This window comes from Danio rerio, chromosome 19, assembly GCF_049306965.1.
Source record: "Danio rerio strain Tuebingen ecotype United States chromosome 19, GRCz12tu, whole genome shotgun sequence".
NCBI lineage: Eukaryota > Metazoa > Chordata > Actinopteri > Cypriniformes > Danionidae > Danio > Danio rerio.
The window spans coordinates 13,486,784-13,510,034 of NC_133194.1; the positions used below are offsets into that span (position 1 = coordinate 13,486,784).

General features: G+C 34.5%; 2 protein-coding genes across 6 annotated transcripts in view; both read right to left on the reverse strand.

Moving 5' to 3' along the window:
- The window catches only part of ptpn2b (protein tyrosine phosphatase non-receptor type 2b), a 29,997-nt gene extending 19,329 nt beyond the window's left edge, over window positions 1–10,668 (reverse strand). For 2 of the 5 annotated variants that reach the window (XR_012394637.1, XM_073930944.1), the window contains exons 1-8: window positions 10,451–10,668; window positions 9,082–9,172; window positions 8,888–8,988; window positions 5,730–5,828; window positions 4,183–4,320; window positions 3,862–4,071; window positions 1,376–1,537; window positions 1,077–1,273 (exon numbers count right to left, since the gene is read on the reverse strand). Coding sequence is in view for 2 of the 5 variants with exons in the window: in XM_073930944.1 (XP_073787045.1) it covers window positions 1,077–1,273; window positions 1,376–1,537; window positions 3,862–4,071; window positions 4,183–4,320; window positions 5,730–5,828; window positions 8,888–8,988; window positions 9,082–9,172; window positions 10,451–10,507 (1,055 nt within the window). In the remaining 3 variants the exon portion in view is untranslated. 5 annotated transcript variants of the gene reach the window in all.
- Window positions 10,669–16,417: 5,749 nt separating this feature from the next.
- ftr56 (finTRIM family, member 56) lies at window positions 16,418–22,441 on the reverse strand. The gene is made up of 6 exons (XM_003200557.6): window positions 21,809–22,441; window positions 21,620–21,715; window positions 19,175–19,408; window positions 18,892–19,042; window positions 18,734–18,793; window positions 16,418–17,478 (listed from the first exon to the last, which is right to left on the reverse strand). Exons 1-6 carry the CDS (start codon window positions 22,382–22,384, stop codon window positions 16,910–16,912), a joined length of 1,686 nt encoding a protein of 561 aa, XP_003200605.1. The 5' UTR covers window positions 22,385–22,441; the 3' UTR covers window positions 16,418–16,909.
- Between the last annotated feature and the right edge of the window lie 810 nt (window positions 22,442–23,251).

Genomic DNA, 23,251 nt, shown 5'->3' on the forward strand with positions numbered 1-23,251 from the left:
TGACGCAATGGTCATGGCAGAGTTAGCCAATAAAGTAAGCCTGTAATCGGCTGCTGTCTGAGCTGAGGTATTTGCATAAAGTAAACTGATTGGCTGACGCTTCCGTTGGCGCTTGAAAAGTTTCAACTTTGAGCACTGACGGACCCACAATTCAGTTCAGCAACGTTTGGCGTTACCCATTCAAAATGAATGTAAAGCGTTGACGCTGATGTCCCGTGTTAAAATTTCCTGCAAAATTGAGCAAATATACAGAAGTATGAGAGCACTTAGAGCTTTCCAAGGATATATAAAAGTTTGTCAATATTAGATCAGGTAAAGTATTGGATATAATTGTTTTAAGGATGCAATAGCACATAAAAAAATATTTTTGTCATATATGATTGCAAAAAATAAATAAATAATAAATACATAAACCATTTTCAAGAAAATGCATTAATTATAGGACCACCTAGGTGTTGTCATTTTAAGCAAATTTTTGCTTCAATTTCAATTTAATTTAAACTCCATCAAAGTCTCAATAACTTAATTCCTCCAAGACAGGTATTACACTTCACATTTCTACATTATTATAGTAATTATTTTTCATCAATAAAGCACATTTCTCCCTAAACTCAGAATAACACAATGTTGGAGACATACTCATGACATAAACGCACTAAATCCCACTTCAGCAGTGTTTATTTGAGAGCGCTCAAGAAGATCTGCGTTTAAGCAGCGTTAATTTGAGGGGGTGTGCAAGAGGTTTTGTGCACGAGCAGAGAAAATCAGTGCACATGCAAAAAGATTTGCATGCTCGTATTGCATAAATGCGATCTCGACTTGTAATACTGCGCTCCTGACATTTCTCAATTTGTCATTCGAATAACGCCATAGGTAGACTTGTGAAAAATGCCTGCCGCCACAGCTGAAAAAATTCCTAGAGGAAACACTGAACACACACAGAAGATTCGAGAATTTCAGAATTCATTTGGCAAATTTGGCATTTGAATTCATGCTTGATGAATGCTGATTCCTTATCAGCCACATTCAAGTTTTGGAACAAGTCTAAGAAACATAAAAAGTCTTTTTTTACATACTGTGTTCCAGCATCCCTGTCTGGTTCTTTATTGGGGGCCTCTGGCCCTGTTTTCTTTCCCGTCTTTGAGTCGATCCCATCCTCCAGATGAGCTGGTTTGCTGCCATTGTAGCGTTCTGTGCATTTAGGGGGCTGCGGTGGAGGGGGAGACTCAGACAGGGGCTCTTGGTCCTCTCTGGAAAGCTCTCGCCATTGTTTCTGCACACGGACATAAAAAACCAAATCAGTTTTTTTCACAAACACAGGATACAGGATTGGGTTAATGGTGACTCAGTTGAAAATACTGTCTAGATCACATGCCTGCACAGACGAGTCTCCCATAATGTACTTGGCACCCTCCAGCACAGCCATATATGAAAAACGCAGCTGATCAGGGGTCTGAATCAAACCCATCCGGTACTTTCTCATGTCTAGAAGAATCTTTTTGATGTCCACCAATAATGGGTCTTTTCTTTTGTCCATCTGTGATATATCAGTGTCGGAAGAAAAGAAAAAACAGTAGTAAATAAGCTTTAATGAAGGACAAACAGGAAGAAGGGAGAACGAGATATTATACTTGCTGCGTCCCAAATGGCACACTACACACTCATACATTTACACATTGAACAGCATAGTATATAAATGTAATGTCGTGCCAAATGGATTACTAACGTTTTTTTAGGAAGCGGAAATTCAAACTGTTTCCTTGATGACGTTTGACGGCTGCCAAGTTAGTGAAATAAATGACCAAACTACCAAATAATACCTGCCATTAGTATAATCACAATTACACAGGAAAATTTTGCTTTCTCAAACCAAAATGAATAAAGTAATCAATATTAGTGCCGAAAGCTCCACCCTTTCTGCTATACGCAAGCAAAGCAGCGACTGTTGAGTGTGAAGTGTCCAACATTCCACACTTCTTTTAAATAAGTGATTCATCCGGGCATTTAAAGTGCACTTAATTTTTTTTAGAATTTCAGTGTGCACTACTTACACTATTTACTGTAACTATACTATAAAATGGCATAGGATAGTGCATAAGTTTGCAATTTGAGATGAACTTGCTCTTTTTAAAAATGCGATACTTGAAGTATTCCTCTTGATGTGGTAAATATGCATTTGAGGTTTGTAAAGTTAGTAATTTAGAGCTGCACAATTCTAAATGAATTAACAATGATTTGTTTGAAATATTGATCAACATTCGCTCTCATTTCTGAATAGACTACTTACAAACATATTGAGTCAAATTTACTGAAGGTTCTAATTGGGCATGTACCAAACTGAGAACTCTGGGCTGAAACCAAAACCAAAAATTATTTATGCCCCTGGATGAAAAACCGAAAGCGAAAATGATGTTATAATTACTACTTTATTAAATAGTATACAGTAATTTAGTAAAACTTTAAAAAAATAACAAAAAAACTTAAATCATATGATAAAAAAACAAGAAAAACATTTGTATATTTTACTTCATTACAAAAGTAGACAGATAATTAAGTGGCCAGAATTATTACAACTCTTGGCATATTTTAAATGTTTTAGTTGTTTTGAATTGGCCTTTACAATACAATTAAAAAAAATACCTACAAAATCCTCATTATGCTCTGTAAACCACAGAGTAGAGACATCAAAAGGAGATTTACATAACTTTCCTAATTAAAAAGAAGCTAGGTCTATTTCACTTTCAATGTCACACAATCATGTTCTTTCAGAGAAGAAGTCAAATTACTTGTGTGAGACATAACCAGTTGAATACTCATCAATTCAGGCACGTTGACATTTAGTGGACATAATTGAGTTTTACAGTTCACAAGTAAGACTTAATTTGAGTGTGATAACTTTCATTCACCCGTACAGATGTGGGCACTTCTCAAATCTCCTGCACAAATGTTTAAATAACAAAACAAAAACAATAAACGACCTAAGTTCATGACTTAAATAGACTTCGGGTTGGTGTTCATGCTGGTCTGTTCAGCTCTTAACAAAGTGTGCAGTTGGATGGGTAAAATGCAGGAAACAAATTCCAGTTGCTTATGTCACTTTGACATAACAGCGTCCCTAACTTTAATGTAAAGAGTAATTAAAGCAATGGAAATAAAGAAAAATGCAATTTCTAAATTAAAACACAATGCTGAAAAAATGCAGTGTACATATGGTATTGAACCATGGAGGTTGTATTGAATGGTTGCATTTAAAAAAGATATATAATTTATTTATTTTGTATTGCAGCATCCCCATTTTTTGATGTGGTAAATAAGGCATGGCCCAAATGTTTCATCTCGCAGGTCAGATGTGACTACCTTTTGAGGAACCCTGTTATAAACAATCATCTCAACACTTGTGTAATAATTGATTGGCTTGTAACACAGAAATAACAACACAACTGCTTTACCTCTCTCCCTCTCGTCAACTGCACGCTGCAACTCTGTGCACAGCTAGTGTTTTTCAGCTAATAATAAACTTCAGGTGAAAGGCAAGCTTAATGTTTCTGTTTTCAATTTCATGATGTTCCTTTTACAGCATTGATGTTGCAACATAACTACAATACATTCAGTTAAACAGCATTTATTTAGTTGCTCAAGTGTAAAACTATATAAAAGCGCCGTCAGGATCAGCAGACGAGTGCGGAAACTTCATTGAAAATACTGGGGTAATATAAATTGTAATATTTTAAAGACAAGGCGGGGAAAAATAGAATTTAATGCACTGCTTCTTTTGGTGAGAAATTAAAATTGGTGAGAAATTAAAAATAAAATAAATAAAAAAAACACACAGGATATCCTAGTTTTAGAGATTCAACTCACCAAGACAAGACAAGTGTCAACCAGAGAGAATGTTCCAGATCTCCCAATTCCGGCACTGCAGTGGACAACTGCTGGACCCTGTTCCATCCCGAGTGAACCAGACTCTCGCACCTTAAACAGGAAATTAAGGAAGCTGGCTGGGGATTCTGGGACGCCAAAGTCAGGCCATGTGGTATAGTGAAAGTGATAGATCTCTCTCGTCTCCCCCGTCTATGTAGATTAAAAAAAATAATAATAATAATAATAATGAAAAAATACAAGCATTAAAAAAAAATCTATTGTCAACATTGTGATTTTCAATAGTCAAAATGAGGGACTTACATTTGCGTTCTGGAGTTCCAGCACTCTGGTGGTATAATATGACTTCACGTCTTCTGACACTAGTGTTACCACAAAACGCGTGTCACGAAAAGACATCTCTCTCTCTTCTTGTGTCGGCCAATATTGTGCACACTTTTCCTTCATAACAAAATTTAGAAAGAGATTAATAACACTGCCTCAAATGTTTAATCATTTGAAATATGATGACTAATATTCCAAAGTAAATTATTACATGCAATTAAATAAGTAAAGCAAGCAAAACACTTGGATTAACGCTGAATGAAAGATGTGTGTTAGTTATAGCTTTCTTTAAACAACTTTTTGTTCTTAAAGCCTAATATAGACTTGCTGTTTACAGTAAATACCTCTATATATAAAGAAAATATATTGCTTTCTGAGATACTGAACAAAATGCTCAGTTTAATGTAGGGCCTGATGAAATGTAATTTTTCTAAAATAGTTTTAGAATAGTTCACTCAAAAATGAAAACTGCCTCACTATTCACTCCCTTTTTATAAAGGTTTTAAACCTTTATGTGTTTCTTTGTTCTGTTGAAAATTGAAAATCGTGGATAACCATAATAGGAAAAACAAATACCATGGAAGTCAATGGTTACCGGTTTCCAATGTACTTCAGAATAACTTCTTTTGTGTTCAACAAAACAAAGAAACTCAGAAAGGTTTGGAACAAGTAAAGAGAAAGTAAATACTGACAATTTTCATTTTTGGGTGAACAGTCACATTAAACAGTACTTTTGTGGCTTAATATTAAGACAATAGTCTCAAATGTTTCAATATCATACTTAAATACAGTTCTTGCATAATTTATTTTAATTTGCTTTTACCTGAATATATATATATATATATATATATATATATATATATATATATATATATATATATATATATATATATATATATATATAATTTTTTTTTTTTTTTTTTTAAACAGCATTGTTGTGTGCTTTTGTATAAAAAATAGATTTTCAATTTTACTTATTTTATTTCAGTTAGTTTTCTATAATTTTTATTTATTTATTTATTTGACATGGACATCACAATTACACTGGACAACCAAATGCATTTGTTTAAGTGTTTTAGCAAACTTGCTAATTCTCAACACCTGTCCACAGGAGGCTTGACAAAATGGAAATATAATAAATAAATATACACAACATTATAATTCTTCACATTAAATTACTGAAGGCAAAGCAAAGACGACATGATCCAACAAACTAACAGTAGACTATTTGTGCAAACACTGCTGTTTTGTTTTTAACCACTTTTTAAAAACACCATTAAAAATATTTATATTACTTTCTGATTTTCTGATAAATGCTATAGTTTCAGCCAACAATAACACTACATGTTCTAGACCTCTATTATTCCTTCATGTGGTTCTACTTGAAACATACTCCCATATACCTGCAGAGACTCTATGGAGCTCTGTAATACATACTTAGAGAAAGACTTTGTGTTTGTTTTAAAAGCATGGAGGCTAAACAATCTTAGAGTAGTGCTTTTAAATAGAAAAGGATCTATTCTTACCGAGCCTTTCTCTATTACTCTATTAAGCATGATGACTGCTTTGGTCTTCTGTTCCCAGATCATCAGCCAAAAGTGACCACAGGTGTTTCTCAGAGGACCCTGACAATAAAGAAACACAGTCCAGTTTGACAATAAGTAGGGTTTGATCGCAATGCTCAAAAGAATCTGACTTATGTAACAGCTCCCAAGAAATGTGAACCCAAAACCAGCCTAATTCTTCAGGCAGATTAGTTTACCGTTCACAGAGTGAACCCTAGTTGATTTCATAAACATGTAGTCTTACACTTCTCTACAAATGCTATGCAAAATCAACACCACAAAGTCTGACACACCTACACATTTGTTAAAAATAAAGATCAAACCAAAGCCATGTTTCATATGGCTGACTAATGTATTTGTGAGCTTCTGTATGCTACCCACACAACTTTGTATCAGAGGTGTAAACCTGCCACCTGCCTACAGCGTTCTATAGTAACATCAGCATAAAATAACTGTCAGTGCTGAAATTAAGGAAAGCAAAGGTTGTGGAACAGAAGGGTTACAATAAGGTTTTATTAAGATTAATATTAAGGTTTGCAAAATCGTTTGCGTGTGTCTGAGCACAGCTTTCCCTGTAGGTTAGTCTACTGAAAATATCTTTACAAGAAAAGTGCCTGCTTGAGGCAAATTAGTCGCAACATCAAAACAAAACCTTTCTAACACTAAAAACAAGTCCTATGACTGTTTTCTTTCTTGACTCTTCATATTTGTATTCATACAGCTAGCATTAGCATTAGTGTAAAGGTGTTAGTCAAACATTCATATGATTTCTGCATGCAAAACAGCATGAAATATCTCAAATTATTTCTCAAGTTTTGGCAGAGCATTTAAAAGAACATGTAAGATTTAACTGAAGTGAACTGCAGAAGTAAAAGTAATACCACAGTGAACAAACCCATACAGTGACAATAGTTTCCTTAATAATAATAATTGAACAGGCATTGGCAAACTTAAAAAAATATATAATTTAGGATTAAATATTCAATACATATTTTATTCAATATGTGGATATAATAAAATCAGTTTATATAGTACAATACACACAAATTAGTGATTAGATTAGATTCTTCCGCAATAATCATAACAGATATAGGCAAAGGCAATAAACTGTGTGGATACTAGTAAAATCTTTACAACATTCTATTTAGAAATAATCTAATCTTATAATAAATCTACTTAGGAATTAAATGTAAATAAATAAACTGCTTGCCCTACAAACCAGTCTGTTTATGACTATACATTAAAAAGAAAATACGATAGGAAAATACCAGAATAATAAAGAGCTGTTTGATATGATCAAATTCAATGGAAGTGAATGAGACCAGAAGTCTCACATAGGGATGCAGAATTATTATTATTTTTGGCTGAAAGAGAAAAACTGCCAAAAATATGAGCCGAAAAACTGTGCAGTGATCAGGGCACTGATTTTACTCTCCCCCCAGCTGTAGTCACTGCGCATTTTGAAGCAAGTTAAATCACACCACATGTAAAAAGCACTCAGAAACCTATTCATTTCAATGGCTTGCTCTACACAAGAGTGATTCAGAGTGAACCACCAATTAGCTTGTACAAGTGCAGTCAAGTTTAAGATTAAGTTAAGTTTAATATTGTGCACTGTATAATCCGCTCATGTACATGTATATCTCTCATCAGGATGAATCTCTCATGACAGGACATTTCTATGATATATACATGTTCCTGCTGTTTGCAGTACGCTACTGTGCTGTCAAAGCAATGCTGGTAAAATGATGATTCTCCACTGTCAACAAAATTTAATTATTTTATTGGCTTATGTGTTTTTTTTTAAATTAGTATAATTTAAATAGTTCTAAATTTAAATAGTCTTACAAAATTAGTTTGTTATATAATAAAATAATATGTAATTGTTACAAAACATTTTCAGTATCGGTTTTCAGCCAAAGTGAATCCAGAATTTTTGATTTTAGACCAGAATTTTATTTTGGTCAATCCCTAGTCTAGACACAAATAAATTACAATGCCAGGAAATTTCTAAAATGAGGTCAGTATATAGCTAGTGCTAAATAAAATCCTTTCCTGTGAGGTACAAGCACATGTGTTGCAAAAAAAGCTAGATGTGGATTATATAGTAAGCAATTATACGCTGTAAAACCCAAAAAGGTAAAGTAACTCCTACCACTTTAGGAAACCGACTGCAACAATCCATTTATTGAGTACTGTTAACTTAATACATTTGAGTAAAAGAAGCAATTTAAGCAAATTAAAACCCAATAAATGAAGAGAACTCAAACCAACTAAGTACTGTAAAAGCCAATAAGTTAACTCAAACCATTTGAGGAAACTGATTGCAACAAATCATTTAAGTTCAAAAACTAATCTATATGAGTACTGTGAACTTACCCCATTTATGTGGAAATAATAAGGTATTTTATTAACTCATCATTACCTCAAACATGGAGTTCAAAACTTTTTTCAAATGAGTAGAATTAACTTTCAGTAAATTGAGTTAACTACACTCATTTCAATTGATAAAGTTGACTGTTGGGTTTTACAGTGTACCAAAAAATGTGCATTAACTTTGAAGTGCAATCAGCTCGTTTACTACTTTTAGCAGCCTATTAGAAGCTATATAAGTTATTATTCTACAATACTGGGGTCCAGACTAACATTCCATACCAACTTAAGTTTTACACGTTGACATATAAAATATGAAATTGTAATGTGTAGATCACCATGCACAGATATAACAAGTTCACTAGCATAACTTTACACAAATTTATTTTGAAAACCAACAACTAATATGACTTCTTCTTAACAAAAATAAAGTATAATAAACACTTAATTTGTCTTTCAGCTAGTTTCATTTGTGGTTTGTATTGAAGAGCTCATTAATAAACACAAATAGCGTATATTTAGCTGTAACGCTCTCATTAGTTGGTTGCCAAGTCCTTACACATACAATTATAGGCTGAAAATGAGCTGTATGAATAAGTTTGAAAAGTTATTTTTCAGAGCCTCAAATAACTAATGCAATACAAATAAAAAATGGTCAAAACATGGCCTTATTTTTTTATATGAAACAGTGTTGTGTAATCGTATACACACACATAGTGTCCTTGTCCTGGGTGGTGTTCACTCACCTGGGTAAGTATGTACCTCCTCTGGGCTTCTTCCATTACCACCAGGCTGGCATTGATGTAGTCATTTTCTGTATTTTCCAATTTCACTCGACTGTGATCAACTGATTATTTGAGGAAATAACGTTAAACAATGTTAAATGAAACAAAACATTCATTAAATAACAAAATATAAACTCAAATCTGAGGCTACTTACATGGACTCACGTCTCTGTATCGGTTTCGAATGCGATTCTCTGGATACTTGGCCACTTTGAATGCACATTCATGCGACTGGTTGCGTATCTCCTGGGAAAGAAATGCACGCAGAGCTTCAAAACAAGCTTAATCAGGCCATTACTGATTCATTAGGTTGCGTTTAAATTAATTGTCCAAGTCAGCAAACAGCGGACAGGAAAAATAATAAAACAAATTAGCTCACGTCAATCAGGACTGAACAGCTCCCAGAAATAGTTACATAATATTACTGGAAATATTAATCAGGGAAGCTACACTGTTGTTTGTTTAGTCACATACACACTCTCACTCAGCACAACACAACACAACTATATGAGGCCTATGTTTGTTTATCTAGCACTTTAAGACTATATAAGGTTTTAGCCTTGTTCTATGAATAAAATACTGATTTTTAAGTAAACAACTTCATTAATATGTCAGTAGAGTTGCCTGTAATGCTTATAAATTTAGTCACTGATCACACGAAAACGTAACAGTTGCTGGTTACAGTAAATAAACGTGTATATGTCAGAAATAGCTAACAGCTGTTACTCGTATAACGGATGAATAAACGATGTGTTGCATTGTTGTCATATGATGTCTGTTACTCAAAACCATAGAGGTAAAGTTGGTTTTATATTCGAATATTCAAACATTCTTCTTAATAATATATTTTAAGAAAAATATTCTTTGCAAAATCTTAATAGGGAAATCATAATAGCAGCCAATGATTATCAAAGTACAACATTGTTCACAGTGAATTAGAAAGTATTAATGTTGTTTAGAAGTCATACTTGCATGCTAATTCCGATCAAATATACAAAGTAACATGGTAAACAATATAGAGACTGCTCAATGAAAGAATGTGCGAATATAAAACCAACTTTACCTTTATCTCAAACCCCAGTGCTTTCCCTATCAAGACAGCACTTTTGGTATCGAAGTCGCTTTAAAATATTCCATTCTGTAACTGTTTACTGGTTATTTCGATTTCAATTTGATGCCCAATCGTAAATATTCAACTGTTCTTTACGGTTTTTATAACAAAAAGAGTATAATGCTTAAAAAGTCTTAGCTAAGCAGACTCAGTGACCAAACATGCTGTCTAGACAGACAGTTCATTAGGTTTTGATGTACAGTTTTTACAGTTTACCAATCAATCAGCGTAACATCTCGGTCTCATAGCTTTACTTTCGTTTTAACACATTACAAGAACTGTCAAAAGTAGAAGGATGACAGCACACTGAATTATTGTTTCGAAATAGACATTACGATAAAAAGACATATATCTAACGGTTAACTGCAGATTGCGTGGCTCATTAGCATGCTAGCTGTCTTAGCTGTACTTACTAAGTAAATGTTCTGCCAGCGGCCTTCTGAATCTATGTCCTCAAACTCCTGCTCCATCTCTCCGTCAATTCCTTCCGCTTTGAGCTTGTTTCTTAATAAAAATAAACGTCACAGCTGAAGAGATCAGTCATTTCTCTTTCTCACACTGAACCGCTGAGATAGTCTGACAGTGTTTGTCCGTGTAGCTGACATTTGCGACGGGAAGCTGACTCAACTGCGCGTGCGCGTCGAGAACAGCGGCTCTTGTCTGCTCATGCGTGAAAGAGAGCTTCCAGAGCAGGACAAACGTGTCAAACATCTGTAAACTACGTTGCCATAATGCTTTTTAGAGGTTATGATAAAGTATTAAGTGTTCCATCTGTGCCATTACACCCCTTGGAAACTTAAGTGGAAAAAATATGCTTTTTGTCACTACCCTCCTCACGTAATTTTTAAAATCAGGTCTCTCTTTCAAAAGAAAAGTGCAACCCCATATGTGAAGTTTTTGTGGGTGGAAAATATAAACAAATCCAATGGAAAAAGTTTGGTCTTTGTCTGTAAAATATACAATAACTAACAAAATTAGAAAAAAATAATTTAAACTGTTACACATTTTACCCAGCCATTTTAGAAAATAAAATTAAGTCGGATAGATGCTGCTCTTTCTCTTATATACCCAATAAAATTGCTGATGATATTTTTTGGAATTGCCTTCATACGCAATGCTTTTTGATTGAACTTTCTTTGGTTATTCATTGCAAAACTCTACCGGAATTCTTGTTATCTTTTAGTGATATCCTGTTGGGTTTTTTCAATAGTCCTGATGATAAAATTAAGGAATATTTCATTTTTAACCTCCTTTTAATTCTTGTAAAATTTCATGTACACCGCTGTAAATTCTCTCAACATACACCTTATTTTATTGTTTTTGAAAAGGAACTTCAACAGTACATTAGAGCTATTGCATCCTCTAAATTTAATTTTAAATTTAATTTTAAAACTATTATTAGAACTGTTAACTTATTTTCCTTGTTTAATTTTTTAACGCATGATTTTATATTAAATGTTGTTTGTTTTTTAGTTTATTTATTTAGTAGTTTATTTGATGCGTTACCTATCGTTAAAACTCCTGTACATTCGATGTTACAATTTTTTATAATGCTGTTATTGTTACCCTGACATTAACAACAATAAAAAAAACAATTGTTAAAAATGTTTGCATATTATATTCTTGTATTCAACCCCTTGCTATTTTTACATTTTGAGTGATTCAATAAAAAATTGGGTAAACAAATTAGTCATTTCTTATTACATGATTATTATATTATTATTAATTATGCGATGTGTTTGATACAAGACTGAAATAACATGTAATGTAGAACTGGCCCCTGCTGTTTTCATGTGTTTATTTTCATTCGTTTATGTGTTAAAACTTGCACATTTGATTTGACATTTACCACATATTTAGTTGATGTTTGAATGTATGCTGCTAGTTAAATTTTTATTCAATTTAGTTCAGTTTGAGTAGTTGGGAAGTTTATTAAATAATTACTTCAATAATATGTATAAAAACACTATACTTTTTAAAAATGTCATAACACTCATGAAAGTATACCACGATTTCAGACTTGGGTCGGTCTAATTTTAATGAATATCATTTACAAATCGGGTGGTTCAAAACAAGCACCGTCATTCTGTCTGATGCTCAGACACTTAGCATGGTTAATAAATGCTTTCAAAATTATTTCCTTTCTGATGCAGTAAAAATGACATTCTGTCCGAAAATAAAATTCACAATTTTAAAGAAATACTGAATTTTTTAAATACAATACACACATTCTTGCCAGGGACACTGATGCATTGAGTATTTGAATGTTTTTGTGCTTGAGTCCCTTGATTGCCCTCATTGTGAAAAGGAATATAAAAGAGAAAACCGAAGAATCGGCAGAATATGGAAAATTAAAAATCTGAGAAATAACTATTTTCAATTTTTGTCTTGTGAACTATATGTAAACATCATTTTATGCCAAATAGATTAATGCTAAATAAAAACTAACAAGGATTTGTGAAAATGACTTGCATTTTCTGCAAGGTCTTTACATACTGTAAAGCTTGGTGAAGCTTTGCTCCATTTTTGTGCCCTTTTCATAATTGAACACAATGAACAATCTTTATTCATTCACAGGTCAGTTACTGTATGAAGGTCAACTGAATAATTAAGGATTGCTTCTGTTTGTGATTAATGGGATGCTGAAGTCCTCATTTTTGTCAACATATCAAAGAGTAAGACAGAAGAAAGCATTCAAATAAGTTATTTTGAAAAAAGCTTTAAAACAAAATGTTGCCATTGACTTCCCTAGCAGGAAAAACAAATACCATGGAAGTCGTTACAGGTTTTTAACATTTTTCTAACTAAATTCTATTGTGGTTAACAGAACAAACACAAAAATAAAGATTTAAAAAAGAAAAAGGTGAGTAAATGATGACATACATTTCTGGGTTAACTATATATAACCAGAAATGACTAATTGAATCTCTTTATTTTTCCAGTAACTTACACAAGTATTTTTCTACATTCATATTCTGCTGTGGGGATTAGGTGGATACATATCAATGTGAAAACAAACGATTTTCAGTGTATCTAAAGTTAAATTGTATTTCCCTCAAAATATTCGTATACAACATAAGGTTATACATAATAATAATTTTAACGCATAGAATATTGAGCATTGAAATGGCCAAACCCAAAATCCAGTTAGTGATCAGCCCTATTGTCTGTGTATGTTAATTTCTTTGCTAATAATTGAAGAGTTTAGATGCAAAAACGTTACGTGCCATCTGAAATTTTCTTCTAAAATTTTTTCTCAGGCTCATCGTGTGTGTAGGTTCAGTTTTGTCACTTTTGGTGATGAGTATGTTCTTTTCATTGCCATCGAAGGTAAATATTTAAACATAATATTAGGAGGCTAAGAAAAGTTACAATTTTAAAGAAAATTTGAAACTGCACTTTTGGATCTGAGCTCTTCAATTGTTTTTGTTTCCTTATACCTGTCACTATTGACTTATAAGGAAGTGCTACCTTCACCCCATTATTTTACAAAGAAGGAAGAATGAAGTTACATAATGCACATCCATCTGCACAGCAATTCAGGAACATGGGCTTGTTTTCTATTCAGCCGGTATTCAAATGTTACACATCTCTCAAAGAAACCCCTTTTCAATAATGCATGAAAGATGCCAATTTCCTGTGCTTCACCTCAAGGAAAAGTCAAACAACACACTTCGTAGGTAAGATAAATCAAACTCTTATCCATTGTCACTATTTTTTGTAGCCTCAAGCCCTTTTTGTGTGAAAATCTAGTGACATGTAAGTTGGTCTTTGCATTTTGACTTGCTTCCAAACAAACTCTGGTCAACTGAATGTAACATTTACAAAAGAAACATTTCAATAAACCAAAAAAACAGGATGTGATATTGAGAGATGTGACTCTAAAAAGAAAAGAATGTTCAATCACGTCTAGTTCTATGCTGTCCATGGTGTAAACTTAGTTTATAGAAAACTTGGTGATATCTTTACAAGATAACATTGTCTGTTATTTAGAAAGTTTCACAAGTGGAGCATGGCTGCTATATTAAGTCAATGAGGAAATGGGTGTCATAAACAAATAAGACAGTCTGAGTGACCAGTTAAAAACACGACTGAGGGCTTTTGGTGAGTTTTGATGTTCATTAGAGTTTATTAGTTTGAATAGGGAGTCTGAAGAGAGGACGGTGTCAGAGTAACAATATTCCTACTACATAAACTACAGTGTGTCCAGGACCAAAGCATCATGACCATCCCAATCCATGCAGAGCTGGGAAGTTGGGATGCTGCTTTAAAGCTGCTGAAAATGTTGACAAGCCATCCAAAAACTCTCTTTTGATAAGTACACTTCCTAATGAAATGAACCAATGACCACACTGATATTGATAATTGAGAGTCTCCTAAACTGTAGGTCAGTGAGCTGGGGACTTTATCTTTTGGCTGATAAGTCCATAGTGGATAGTCAGACCTTCTAGTTTTTGTTCACTGCTTCTCCTTTGTTGTCACACTGCCATTTACAAATGAGTGGAACCCAGAAACCACAAGGAAAGATGCTTTTTTTATTTCCTGTGAGGTTGTAGTTTGAGAAGACATGTTTGAAAAATGTCTCCATTGTGATTGGTAAGCTCTCCAGTAGGACCAGGCTGCTGACTTTGGAAAACCTACATCTATGAGGATCCCTCTGAGCCTGAGAAGTCAGTAATGAAGTTGACTCTTCGATTTGATCTTGACCTTTAGTTAATAAGTGGTTTCGAAAAACTTTAAATTGGTCCTCTGCTTTTAACCCATCCAAGAGCACATACACATTTTGAGTAAGGAGTGAGAGCACACACAAACACACACTGAGCATACACCCAAAGCATTGGCCTGCTATTTTGTAAACAGCAACCTTTGGGTTAGCACTAGCAGCAGGGGTGGACTTAACAAATAAGCAAGGTAAGCAGCCACCTAGGGCCCCAGGGAAATAGGGGGCCCTGACCAATGCCAAGAAGCCTATATTAATCATCCTATATGTCTTTTATATTTTTTTGTCTATCATATGTTGTAAAATCTGTCTATGACCATGAAGATTTTAAAATTACTACTTATTTTCTAAACTGTAGGCCCCCTTGGATAGTAAAAAGTCCTTCCATACTGCACATGCAATATCAAAATCTAATCAGAAGTATGGCTAATTAAGTTTGTGAGCTTGTTTTTTATTTGTGAATTTATTGTATTTAAATTTACATTAAGAAGGTTCCACTTAATATATTTTTAACAAAAAAAATGGATCTAGAGAGAAAAAAAAATCTATAGAGAAAGAACGTATTTTGAGTTTTAATGCTAGGGCCCCATACCTGAAATTGTTTAGGGCCTCCGAATCACTAAGTTCGTCCCTGGTTAGCAGTTGTTATGATCACCAGTAATCTAGGCTTTGCAGATCGCTAAAAAAACATGGCTTATCACCCGGACTACAAATCTACAATTAAGTGAACTACAAACTACAAATCCCAGAAGTCATTGCTTCAATCACTTCTGCCACAGCTGAAGGTCATCTGGACACACACACACCTGGTAACTCATCATGGACTGATTATCTGGACTATTTAGTCACTTCTCAACACACACACACACACACACACATTGCTGAGTCTTTTTTTACGCAGTTCAAAGTGTTATTTCTTGTCTTGACCCGTGTTTTGTTTATTGTTTACCCTTTTTGCCGCCTGCACCATTCGCTTGCCTGCTTTTGACCACGCTCTTTGGATTGCTTATATGCTCCAGTTTGTACCTGTTGACCGTTGCCTGCCTGACCATTCTCTGTGTAATAAACTGCATGGATCCTCATCTCTGCTGTCCCATCATGGCAGTCCAAAACACTAGCAATTAGGGCACAACTGTCCCACATACATAAATATCACTTCAGTCTGTTGTCATTATTGTTTAAATGCCAGTCCAACAAATGTTTGTTAATTTACTCTGTTAATAAAACTGAAAAATGCATCAATTTTGCAATATATTACATAACATTAGACTTTTATTAGGTTAATCATTGCATAAAGGTAGTATAAATGAATCTACAAATTTTATGTTCCTCTGTGACGAATGGGTATACCTATACTGCACATTCAACAATGCCAATTACCTGAATTCATACCTGAACAAATTATCAATATAAAGGATTGTCAAATTGGATAACTGATTCCTCAATAAGAAAAAATAAACAAAAAATGAATAAGTAATTAGTAGATAAGGCTAAAGAAGCTTGATGTTCACATATCTCTAATCACCATGAAACCCCATGCAAAAGTTTGAATTATAAGGTTTATCCTCATATTCACACATCCTGTAATAGCATGTTGCTTGTCATTTTATATAGTTTACCACACTTTAAGACACACAACTAAAGAGACAATACAACAGAATAACAATAGGATGTCTACTGTGTCCAGACAGCATTTTAATCAACTGAATGTATCTGTTTTAAATACACACATTATTAATTTCTGCACAATCAACCTGATGTAGAAGGAACGCCAGTCAAGAGTGGAAGCAGATTTTCCAATTTTCATTTACATTACCAAAGCAAACTTGTTTTATTATATATATTTTGTCTTTTTGTCCATTTTTGTCAATGTTTTTTGTCCATTGTTTCAATTTTGACTTCAGTATAGGCATTACGGCTTTACGTAGGCATTAATCTCATGACATGCATACATTTTTGTATAACAGAAGATCAATAATATACAGATCAGACTGTAATGAAAAGATGATCAAATGAGAAAATAGTTACCTCACAAACTTCTCAAATGCATTCATCTGTATCGGATCCAATCAAATGTTTTGCATTAAGAATTAAAATACAATTTATTATATTAGCCGAATTACTGTATTGAAGAAATAATCACTTTGACCATCTATCTGTCACACAGTTTAACTCTTGCAGTTTCACCTGAAAAATTATCTAAAACTTGTTTTAAAATACCAACAAATACATGTAAAAATCTAAAGCCAGGATAGAGGGGCTGAGTGAATCTGGTGTGGACTCTGTGGATGAGGGTCATTGTGTCAGAAACACTGTAGAAGGACAGAATTCCTGCACTGTGATCCACATACACTCCTATTCTATTGCCGGGCACTACAGCGAGATCAGTCTTTATGTCATTGTGTCTGAATGAACAACTGGAGCGGGAGCAAGACAAACTCCAGGACTGATCATTACATCCAAATCTACACTGAACGTCACCCTCTCCCTTTCTGCTGATGCTTTTATATGACACTGAAATATCTACATTCCCACTCCACTCCACCTCCCAGTAGCAGCGTCCACAAACACTCTCTCTGCACAGCACCTGACGACACTGATCAAATCTGTCTAAATGATCAGGATAATTCTGTCTGCTAGATAAGGTCACTACTCTGCTCCTCTCAGACAGACAGAGACATTGATGAGCTGTGTTTGGATCCAGGGAGAAATGACAGAAATCTAATAGAAAAAAAAACAAAGTAAAACCTTTTGCTGGATATGCATTAACAAGGCACAAATACAATTAAATCGTTATCATTTATGAATCAGTTTAATTTTTTTTCACTTTAAATGTGTAAGTGGATTTAACATTATTACAGATTTAACACATTAAGCATATTTAGTCACTGGGGATTTTGATTCGTTTACAAATTTTATTTCAACACAATACAAAACTGATTTGACATAATTTACAGTAGCTGTTATCTACTGTATAATCACTGTTGTTATACCGTGTTTACTAGGATCAAACGTTGTGATTTATTTTGCTCAATTTTATATTCAACCTATAAAAATGAACAAACTGAAACAACATTTTTTGATTTGATGGTTAATTAGGTTAACTAGGCAAGTTAGGGTAATTAGGCAAGTTATTGTATATCGACAATTTCTTCTGCAGACAATCAAATAAAATTATAGCTTAAAGGGGTTTATAATTTTGTCCTTAAAAATGTTTTTAAAAAAATAAAATCTGCTTTAATTCTAGCCAAAATAAAACAAAAAAGACTTTATCCAGAGGAAAAAATATTATTAGACATACTTTGACAATTTCCATGCTCTGTTAAAAATCATTTGGGAAATATTTAAAAAAGAAAAAAAATTCAAAAGGGGACCCCCATAGCAAAATTTCTCTGGCCCAGATCTGGCCCACACCATGAGCATTTGCTTGGCCCACATGCTGCAGTGAATTACGGTACATGACTGGAACAAGTCTGGCTTCCGTACAAGAGGCGAACATGGACCATATCTGGGCCAAGTCTCAGCCAAGCTAATAACCCAAAACTGGGCCTGAACTGGGCCAGATATGTTGGTGTGTCACGACTGCAATGTTTTTAGTAAACTCTTGAAGCATTTCACTTCATGGCTGTGCTTTTTCGTGAAGCAAATATTTTTTTCTTTACTCAAAAGGTTTTTAAATGTATTTTAAAAGTGGGTCAAGATAAGCCAAACTTACGTGGCCCACATATACAATTTGACATTTTGGGCCAAATACTACATTTGATATCTGGCCCAAGTCTTAAGTGCCACCTGTAAGTCGGTGCCACCTCAGCCATGTTGGGCCATGTTTGGCCCACATGCTGCATGCCAGGGCCGGACAAATGCCTGCTGTGCCAGCTTTATGCCAAGTCTGGGCCAGAAATCTTTGCTACCTGGGGAGCTAATAATTCTGACTTCAACTGTATATATGTATGTTTCAATTTTCCGAACAACTTACATTGTAGGAAGTCATTCCTGCTCTCATATTCTGGAGTGGGAATGATCTGGATGCATGTCACTGTGAAAACAGCACATATATATAATTTCACAACACTTACATTGTTTCATTTTAGGATTTATCTTTAAAACTATTATTTTTTTAAAGGTTTGTTTTACCTTGACCAGATATGTTTTCAGTCTCCTCTCTGCAGAAATCCTCCAGTTTCTGTCTCAGTTGAGAGACAGATTTTCCTACATCATCATAAGAACTAACAGTAATGCTGGGGACATCAGGAGATGCAGGAGGAACAGGGAGAGATGCGAAACTCTACAAAGACAGTCAAACAACTAAAAGGAAAACTAAAGTATAACTTAATTTAAATAAAAAAACGTATGCTATTCAATGGTCAACAGATGCAATATGAGTAAAAACACTTGGTGATGTAAAGATTAGTGTCACCTGGATGAAACAGATGTGATCGTGTGTGTGTGAAAGCTGCTCCAGCTTAGCGTTCTTCCCTCTCAGATCATCAATCTCCTGCTGCAGTTGCTTCAAGAGTCCTTCAGCTCGACCGACTGTGATCTTTTCTTGATCTCTGATCATCTGTGTGACCTCAGAGCGTTTTCTCTCAATGGAGCGGATGAGTTCAGAAAAGACCCTCTCACTGTCCTTCACTGCTGTCTGTGCAGAGCGCTGTAAAACAGACATCACAATTAGCTCTGACAATGTTAAAAAATCTCTATTTCTCTACTTAAAGGGATAGTTCACCCAAAAATGAAATTTCAGTCATTATTTGCTTGTAATCTACTTGCTTAAAACCTATTTGACTTTCACTATTCCTGGTTAAACTCAAAATAAGTTTTTTTTTTTTTTTAATTAGGTGTTACTACTGACTTGCAAGGACAAAATCTAATATGGGTGATGTCAATGGTTACAAGTTTCCAGCTTTCATCACAATCTCTGATTTTGCACAATGTATTATCTTATATATTTAACAGAAGAAACTTACAAAGATTTGAATCACTTGAGGGTGAGTAAATTGTGAGTAAATTTTCATTTTTAGGTGAACTATCTCAGTTGCACATTTACTCTTTGAAATTGCATTATATAACCTTGAATTATCTTCCAGCAACTTTAACCAATCACTGCATTAAGAGTTATTTTTGTGTTTCTTTGTCAACAATCGTATATTTCTGTTGTTGGTGCCAGTTTCAGAAAGTTTGGTTGAACAAGGCTCTAATTGACATTATTAAGAGTGAAAGTCCTTATATGACCAGTTCTCGAGAGCAGTGGTTCTCAAAGTAGGGGTCGGGACCCCCGAAGGGGTTGCGGGACAATGAAGGGGGGTCACCTGGTGATTTCCAAAAATCTATTTATTGTTATTAAACCATAACCTACTAAAAAGCAAAAAATAGTCATTAACAGTTACTATATACTACTATATATAGTTACTATAGTAGCTGATAGTTACTAGTTCTATTGGAATGCGACCCCTGGGCTATTATTAAAGACACAGCAATAGCGTTAGATGCAGCAGATTGATTTTATAACAGCAAGTTAAACTTTCTGGCCCATTTACAGCACTCACATACTTAAAAAAAAAATAAACGAAGAATAGACTTGGGTCTATTGGTGTGTGTGTGCGACATTGCAAGCAGGGTTTCTGTATTTACAGTATAACCATCACAGAAGATATTAGGGGTCGCGAGTCACTGGCATTGTTATTTTGGGGGTCGCGGGCTGAAAAGTTTGGGAACCCCTGCTCAAGAGCACACCCATCAATGCACTTCACTCAAGATAATGAAGACATAAATCACTGAACAAGACTTTCTGGAGCACGGCTTCAAAGAAATGTGTTTTTGGTTGTATAGCACAGGTTGTAGTTGATTGCTGAGGAGAAATATTGTGCATCATTGACACATATGGAACAATATCAATGCCAAAAGTATTGAAATAAAAAGCTGTTCAAATAGCACAAACTGAAAAAAAATAATACATTGAATTAATAACTGCTTGCATTTTTAATGACTTGAATTGCCAGGGCTTGTATTTTTAGGGCCTGGAATTTAGCACAGCTGTTTATTTAAGCGTTGAATATTTCAACTAAAAATACTTCTAACACATTTTCATACTTAGAATTTCAATATTTCATATTCAATTTCCAGATTTCACTTACAAAATATTCATTACCGGTGAAAATTTCATTTTATTTCAGTTCAAAAATTCGCTTCCATAAATCCAGTGGACCAAATTCAGCTCTTAAAATTTGACATTACTTCTGGCAACTGCAAGACAAGCAATAGATTGTAGATTGACAATCTCCAGCTGCTTTTTATCACTAGCAGGTGGACCAATTTAAGATTTAAACAAGTGAAAAGGTGAGGAAAAAGTGAAAAGGTGAGGAAAGAGGCTAATAACGACACAAAAATAGCATTTAATATTGTCAATGTCGAATTTTAACAGTCAAATTTGATCCAATGATATTTATGGAAGCGAATTTTTTAACTGAAATAAAATGAACTGGAAATTGTCTTTTGAATATTATACATAAAATCTGAATAATTGAATCTAAATTATTCAATTTTTAAATATGAAAACGTGTTGGAAATATTTTTAGCTGAAATATTCAAAGCTTAAATAAACAGCTGTCTTAAATTCCAGGCCCTAAAAATACAAACCCTCACAATTCAACTCATTAAAATGCGAGCAGTTGTTATTTCAATGTATTTTTTTCAGCTTGTGCTATTCGATAAGCTTTTTATTTCAATACTTTTGGCATTGATTTTGTTTCGTAGACTCAGTTGATCCACCAACAGCATGAATACTTTTTTTATATTGTAAGTACCCCCCCCAACACATACATAAACCTATATAAATCAGTGCTACTTTTTTCTTGCATTTTACCTCATGAATCTTCACAGCTTCATTTAGCTCTTGAAGCTTCCTCTCTCTTTTCTGGATTTGCTGCTGGAATTTTCTCTGTATCTCTCCTAATTGTTTCTGTATGAGAATACATGGAAATAAAGTGAAACTGAAAGTATGTGGCATTTGTGTTTGTCTTTTCATTGAAAATGAAAGTGTTTCAGTCCATACCTGTTTCTCTGTCCTCTCTGCTGAAGTTGATACAGTTTCATGATCTTTGTGTTCATCCACCATACAGAGCATACAAATACACCTCTGGTCTGTACGGCAGTAAATTTCTAGGAGTTTATCATGTTTACGGCAGATCATCTCCTGAAGCCGTCCAGTAGCGTCTATTAGGTTGTGTCTTTTACCTTTGAAGAGATTCTCATGTTGTTCAAGATGATTTTGACAGTAAGAGTTCAGACACACCAGACAGGACTTGATGGCTTTGTGTTTTCTTCCAGTACAGCTGTCACACTCCACGTCTCCATCTCCAGCAGGAACAGCAGCAGTGTGATGTTTTGTCTTCTTCAGTTGCTCCACCACTTCAGCCAGCATGGTGTTTTTATTTAAAGCAGGTCTTGGACTGAAGGTCTGTCTGCACTGAGGGCAGCTATAAACTCTCTTCTCATCCTCGTGATGCCAGTAGTCGGTAATGCAGCTCATACAGTAACTGTGTCCACATGGAATGGCCACTGGATTCTTCAAGAGCTCCAAACACACTGGACAGCTGAACTGCTCCTGAGAAAACCTGGATTCAGCCATTTTACCGCAGACACAACACAAATAATCCGCACTTAAGTTTTGTTTTCCCAGAAGTGTAGATGTGATTTCCTGGTTCTGAGATTTATAGGCGTGAGCAAAACGGGAGTAACCATAGAAAATGCACTCAAACTTCCTCGAGGTCCACTAGAGGGGAGTATAGTGAAACACACAGTTGCACATGCTATTATAGCAAATATGGATAAAGTCTTTGTAAGAAGCTGTTTATATGCAAACATGATTTGCACTGATGAATACCTCTCTATGTACATTGTAGGGCTGTTTATGATAATAAAAATGTTCTCCAGCACTTATACAATGCATAAATCAGAGATTTCAAGTGAAATATTAGCAGTTAACATATTGTTGAGAATTCAATGATTTGTGTGATAAAGGATTGTTTACTTTTGTCCACATTGGCTGAAATCCTTAAGCATCCAAAAAAGTGCAGATAAATAGTCAACATGCGATTGGATAAAAAAAAGTAAATGTATTAAAGGGCTGCATGGTGGCGCAGTGGGTAGGATGATCGCCTCACAACAAGAAGGTCGCTAGTTTGAGCCTCGACTGAATCAGTTGGCATTTTTGTTCTTCTCCAGGTTTCCTCCTGGTGGTCCGGTTTTCCCCACAAGTCTAAAGACATGCTATAGGTGAATTGGGTAGGCTAAATTGTCCATAGTGTGTGTGAAAAAACGTGTATGGATGTTTCCCAGTGATGGGTTGCGGCTGGAAGGGCACCCGCTGAGCAAAACATATGCTGGATAAGTTGGCAGCTCATTCTGCTGTGGTGACCCCAGATTAATAAAGGGACTAAGCCGAAAAGAAAATAAATGAATGAATGAAATGTAATCAATTGTATTTTCTAAAGTT

Coding starts and splice junctions, on each gene's coding strand:
- ftr56 (XM_003200557.6), bottom strand. CDS start 22,384: ATGGCTGAATCCAGGTTTTCTCAGGAGCAGTTCAGCTGTCCAGTGTGT. Junction 19,409..21,619: donor AAGCTGTGAAGATTCATGAG/GTAAAATGCAAG, acceptor TCTGTTTTACAG/CGCTCTGCACAGACAGCAGT. Junction 19,043..19,174: donor ATCACATCTGTTTCATCCAG/GTGACACTAATC, acceptor CTGTCTTTGTAG/AGTTTCGCATCTCTCCCTGT.